Here is a 6,199-nt window from a genome sequence, read left to right on the forward strand (position 1 = left end):
GGGGGTGGAGGCAAATGGGAAGGAGGAGGGTGGGGGGGAGAGACAAGTTGGCAAAGGGAGCAGCTGGCTTGGTTGAGGGGCCCCACCCTCCCCCTGCAGGGCCCAAGGCAGGGGCCTGGGGAGAGGCAGCACGAGCCGTCACTTTACCTGCTGGAGAACGAAGGTTTTCATAGCAGCGATGAGGGGCACAAAAGAATGAAGCACAAATACAGCAGGAACTCAAAGCCCCAGGGTGAGACCCACTACGCGCTCCTGAGAGCTGACTGGCGGGAGGCTGGCTCCTGGCTTCCGGCTGCACTGCCCTCTGCCTGAGTCCCACTAGGCCTCTCTGTCCCTCGAGTGAGCCTGCCTGTGATGCCCCTCACCCCTGCTTGAGCACAGAGACCAGGCAGAGACCAGAGCGGTGCCAGGGAGGCTGCATGGAGAGCTAGACCGCTGGGAAGCTCGCAGCAGGCGACATGGACATGGCAGAGCTTGGGGCTGCCAGTCTGTTCTGCCCCAGAACATTCTGACCGCTGGCTGGCCAAGCACAGGAGGATGGTGCTCCTGCCTGAGCCTCTTCAGCACCACCTCTGACCTCTCAGCCTGCCGGCGGCCGCCTGCTCTCCCGCGACCCAGAGCTGTCCTCCCTCTTCCTTCACTTCTCTCATCTCAGAGCCCCCGCTTCGTCCCTGTCACTCCCGCTCTCCGACCTCTCTGAAGAGGCTCTTCTTCTCCCTGCCCCTAAAGCCTCCTCTGGAGCTCCGAGGTTTGAGTTACTGCCATGTGAGTCCAGACCTAAGAGCAAAATAGTGTAATTACCAAATTCCTCCAGGACAAAGACGCCTCGAACTGTATTGCACTTTTTAATGTGATTCAGCTCTATGAAAACCTGCAAGAGAGGGAGGGAGGGTGGGGTAAGGCCCAGAGGCGCTACCCTGCCCCGGAAGCACACTCTCCCAGCTACAGCCCCGCCCACACAGAGAAACCTAGTTCCCTGGGGAGGACAGAAGGATCCACACGCACACAACTCAGAGCGCTAAGAAGCGAAGACAGCAGAAAGGGCATGTACCTTCCGCTCCTGGCCGGAGGAGAAAGCATGGGAGAGAAACGAAGGCGTTAGTTTGAATGGTCACACCCAACCCGAAGGCCCCACTGCTGGCCTGGGCTGCCCGCCCGGACCCTCTGCCCAGGGCAATGCTCGGAGGACACTGTGCCCAGGAGCCCCCCATCAGCCCATCAGGTCTCTACCCTTCCATGCATCCTCCTCCGGCCAGAGGGCTGGCACGGGCGGGCGAAAGCTCCCCAGACTGTCCTTGGGGCGGGAGTGGTAGCATCCTCCTTGAAACAGGATCCAGGGTCTCCCAAGAAGTGAGTGGCGACAACAATGGCAACGACTACTTGCTGAGCGTCTACACGGAGTTCTTACAAATGTTATTTCTAACCCTTACACGTATGTGACACGGCATGTCTATAATATTATCCCCATTTTATAGACGAGGAAACGGCTCAAAAAGTTTATTTGCCTGTGAATATTGAAGCTGGGCTTCAAATTCAGGCCATCTTGACTCCAAAGTCTATGCTCCTCGCATTTACCCCAGCCCATACCCTCTGCCCAGGGCAGTGCTCACAGGACGCTGTGCCTATGAACAGGACCCCACCAGGACAGTCCAATGCTTCCTCCGTTCCACTGAGTACTGTGAGGTAGAAGACGGAGCGCAGGCTGCTTGCTGCCTTATCACCAGACTGCGAGGTGAGGCTGGGAATCAGGGTCTACACTCCTCCCTGTCAGACACCTCTTCTAGGGACCAAGCCTTCAACTGCAGAGCGGCCTGTACTTGCTTGGTAACTATAAGACAACGAGGTGGGCCCAGGGGGCTGCACCAAGGGCAGGATAAGGAAGAGGGAAGAGCGTCAGGACATTGTTCAGCAAGATCTTGTCTTCAGAAGGGGAGGCCACAGTGCTCAAGTGTGGTCAGAAGCCTGCTCCCCAGAAAAGCACGTAAGTAAAGCCCTCTTTGGGCTGCCCTAAGGTCTTCAGGGGGTTGCTGCCGCCTTAAGCCTGAGATTGCAAATACACTGAGGAGCTGCCAGGAAGCCTGAGCAGCTGTTTCTTGCCCACCAAAGCTGCCCATCTAGATTCCTGAGAGAGGAGAGCTAAAATGCCTAGTCGGGGGAGAAAACCACCTTCAGAGTCAGACACCGCCTCCCCTGAGTCCCTGGCCAGGGGCTGTGGCATTTCACACTTTCAGGTCTGGCTCAGAGCCTCGGGGGAAGGGGGAGGGAAGGCACTTGTGTGAAGAGTCAGAGCTGTGAACGGACCTGGAATGATGTTCTGGCCTCAGAAAGGAATGAGCTTAAGGAACGTCCACTGAGAGAAAAGGAACAATGTTAAAAGACCAAGAGAAAAAACAAGTCAGCGCCTGAGGTGGACTCACGATCAGGGAAAGATGTATCCAGAAGTGCTCCCCAAACAAAAGGAGGGGCTGGGGCCTGCGGAGCAGGGGACAGAGTGGGAACACTCAAAGGAAGGAAAAGAGCAGAAAGAAGAGTCAGCAGAAGAAAAGGCAAACACACACACGCGCGCACACACACACGCGCGCGCGCGTTCCAGAGAGGAAAGACACAAGCCACTTATACAAACACTAAAGCACACACAGGCTTCACGCACACCAGAGAGCGATCAGCCAGTCTAGACTCTCAAAGCACAATCACCAAGCAGAAGCACACCCTGGGAATAAGGAAGGCAGAGACACTGCGAAGAAGGGCTGGTGAGACGCTCCCACTCACACTGCACTGAGTCTAACGGACGGGGCAGCACAGCCACCAAGTCTCACTCTCTTGCTCCTCCTCCCCCACAGGCTCCCTGCTGCACCCGGCCCTGAGGTTGCCCAGGTCACTGTGCCCACCCCTGTGATTTCTCTTGGGTCCAGCTGCTCCAACTCTCCTTCTAGTGCCAGAGGACTCTCTCGCATGCTCACTGGGAAAGCACTGGGGACCTGGACACTGGTCCTTATTATTGATAGAGCGACAGGGCCAGGAGGCTAGGTGCTGCCGCTAGCACCTACCTGGTTGTGCATGAACTTGAGATTGATCCCTTCCAGGGTGACCTGCAGCAAGCCACCCTCACCCGTCTTCATGTCCTGCACGGGGAACTCGCCACCCAGTTCAGGTCCTGCGGTGAGGGAGGAGCTCGTCAGCTAACTGGAGGTGGGGAATCCCACTGCCTAACCTCCTCGTCACGCCTTTGAACACCCAGAAAGACTGGCGAACACAGAGGAAAGGCACGATCTCAGGAGACTTCGCTCCTCACCGGGTTTGATGCTCTGCTGGCGGGCGGCAGCACGCTCCATGCTGTCCTTCACACAGTAGTACAGCTCCCGACACTGCAGCACAGGGGAGAGAGAGCTGTCCTGTCACTTGAGCCCCTCAGGGTGCCCTGCCCTCTGCCCCATACTGGTCACTGAAGGCTTGAGTTGATGCCAGGCCCTTTTTTTTTTGAGTCAGAGTCTCACTCTGTTGCCCAGGCTGGAGAGCACTGGCACACTCACGGCCACCGCAGCCTTGACCTACTGGGCTCAGGTGATCCTTCCGCCTCAGCCTTCCAAGTAGCCTGAACTGTAGGTGTGCGCTACCACATCCCACTATTTTTTTGACTTATTGTAGAGACGAGGTCTTGCCATGTTGCTCAGGCTGGTCTCAAACCGCGCAGCTCAGGCCATCCTCTCGCCTCCGTCTCCCAAAGTGCTGGGATTATAGGTGTGTGCCACGGTGCCCGGCTCAGAGACAGCTGTAGGCATTCCACACAATAGCTGGGACAAAAGTGTAGCTCTAGACATGGGTCCTGGAATTCTGTCTTCCCAGCAAGAAACTCAATACTAGACCCTCAGCGCCTACGCCACCCCCAGCCCAAACAGAGATCCTGGTACCTTTTTAGTATAGAACTTGTTGAGCTGGGTCTCGGAGCCATTCCTGCGCCACAGGCACAATACCTTGGTCTTGGGGCAGTAGGTCATGTTGATGAGTTTCTCGTACCACCAGCGCTCGTACACCGTCCCAATGTTACTACGCAGCACCACGCAGTCGTCGCACACCTGGAGAAACACCCCATGCAGTTCAGTGACTTTGCCTCTGACAACCTCGCCCAACCTGAGCAACAACTCAGGGAAAGGATGTGACAGCTGGTCCTGGGAGCATCCCCAAGGCTGGTCTGTTTGCCTTAAATTCAGTTTTCCTAGGCGGAGACGCAGACACAGAACTGTCTGCTCGAAGGACTGTTGAAAGAAATGACTAAAAGAACTGTGTTCAAGGAAACAGGCTCACTTCACAAATCCGTCAGTGTTGTTATCTCTTAAATGTTCTATAGGCTGAAAGTATGCAAGGGGTGGCTATCTCATGTCTCCATCTTACAACCTTAGGAATCGTCTCTGCTGCCAGTACAAGGTATGGGATTAGGGCAGACTTAGCCAAGGAGAAAACCATGAAGTCGATGCATTTTCTAATCCTGGTTCTACCCTTTTTTTTTTTTTTTTTTTGAGTTGGAGTCTCACTCCGTCACTCAGGTTGGAGAGCAGTGGCATGCTCCTGGCCACCACAGTCTCGACCTGCTGGGCTCTGGAGATCCTTCTGCCTCAGTCTTCCAAGTAGCCAGAAATACAGGCACACGCTACCACGCTCGGCTAATTTTTTGGTTTCTTACAGAGACAAGGTCTTGCCAAATTGCCTGGGTTGGTCTTGAACCCACAGGCTCAGGCAATCCATTCACCTTGGCCTCCCAAAGACCTGGGATTACAGGCTGAGTCACCAAGCCCAGCCTGCCCTTTTTTTTAATAAAATATTTTTAAAATTATATAGATGACACATGAACAATGCTGACTACATAAAATTATACAATATAGGAGGGTTAAATTAAAAAGCGAAGTCTTTTCACACCCTCTTTTGATTCAACATTCTCCCTTAGATGAATTTATCTACTCTCATGGCTTCAATTATTGTAGAAGACATCACAGCGCAATGGTTAAGAGCCCAGGTCTGACCTCATCTCTACAATAAATTTTAAAAAAAAATTAGCCAGGCGCAGTGGTGCCTGCCTGCAGTCCCAGCTACTTGGAAGGCTGAGGTGGAAGGATCGCCTGAGCCCAGCAGTTCAAGGCCGCAGTGGCCATGAGCATGCTACTGCACTCCAGCCTGGGCAACAGAGTGAGACTCCGACTCCCCACCACCTCAAATAGAGCCCAGGTCTAACCAGACAGCCTGGCCTAGATTTCATCTCTACTATTAATTAGCTTGGGGAAATTTACCTGTGTCTACATCTCCTCACCTGCAAGATGGGGACAGCAAGAGTAACAACTTCGTGGAGTTGCTTATGAAGACCAAATGAGTTAACAGGCATAAAATGCTTACTGTGCATAAAGTCAGGCATATAGAGAATACCCTAGTTAGCTGCTAGCACAATGAGATATAAGAAATATGGAAATTATGATTACCATGTTGATGGTTCTTAAGTCTTTCTCCATGTTAGACCTCTCTTCCTGAGCCCCTGAACCTCTCTCTATCTGTATATCTTACATGAAAACTCACTGTGTCAGAATCTGAGTACAACATTTGCTCTTGGGCATATCCTTCTGCTAAGCATGCTGAGTAAAGGGCGCCACCATCCAGCTGGCCAAGCCAGCAGTGGAGGAGTGATGCCCAATTGCTTCCTTCTTCCTCTAACTATACACTCTATCATTGAGTCCCATCAGTTCTAGCTCAAATATCCCTGGACTACTCTTCCTCTCCTCAACCCCAATCATTAACTCTTTTTTTTTTTTTGAATCGGAGTTTCACTCTGTCGCCCAGACTGGAGTGCAGTGGCCACTCCTGGCCACCGCAGCCTCGACCTGCTGGGCTCCAGCGATCCTTCTGCCTCAGCCTTCCAAGTAGCTGGAACCATAGGCATGTGTCACCATGCCCAGCTAATTTTTTGATTTATTGTAGAGATGAGTCTGACCAAGCTGCTTAGGTTGGTCTCAAACTCCTGGGGGCTCAAGCAATCTTCTTGCCTCCGTCTCCCAAAGTGCTGGGATGAGCCACAATCATTAGCTCTTGTTCTTCCTTCAAGTCTAAGCTCAAAGGTCACTTCTTCAGAGGGGCTGTCCACAACTCCCAGGCCCCCTGCTACGTATTCCCACAACTCCTGCCCCAGAGCATTTTCTTTCTTTCTGTTTTTTTTTTTTTG

The 6,199-nt window shown here is 53.2% G+C and overlaps 1 protein-coding gene across 9 annotated transcripts in view; it reads right to left on the reverse strand.

Annotated features, from left to right (window-relative positions):
- Nucleotides 1-172: 172 nt before the first annotated feature.
- MADD (MAP kinase activating death domain) overlaps nt 173-6,199 on the reverse strand; it is a 54,686-nt gene continuing 48,659 nt past the window's right edge. For all 9 annotated transcript variants that reach the window (XM_021712755.1, XM_021712753.1, XM_021712752.1 and 6 more), the window contains 4 exons: nt 3,909-4,073; nt 3,293-3,365; nt 3,048-3,154; nt 173-871 (listed from right to left, as the gene is read on the reverse strand). In XM_021712755.1, the coding sequence (XP_021568430.1) occupies nt 647-871; nt 3,048-3,154; nt 3,293-3,365; nt 3,909-4,073 (570 nt within the window). In that variant the 3' untranslated portion in view covers nt 173-646. The remainder of the gene's footprint in view (nt 872-3,047; nt 3,155-3,292; nt 3,366-3,908; nt 4,074-6,199) is intronic.

Source organism: Carlito syrichta, unplaced genomic scaffold (genome assembly GCF_000164805.1).
Source record: "Carlito syrichta isolate Samal-C Ts95f unplaced genomic scaffold, Tarsius_syrichta-2.0.1 Scaffold303640, whole genome shotgun sequence".
NCBI lineage: Eukaryota > Metazoa > Chordata > Mammalia > Primates > Tarsiidae > Carlito > Carlito syrichta.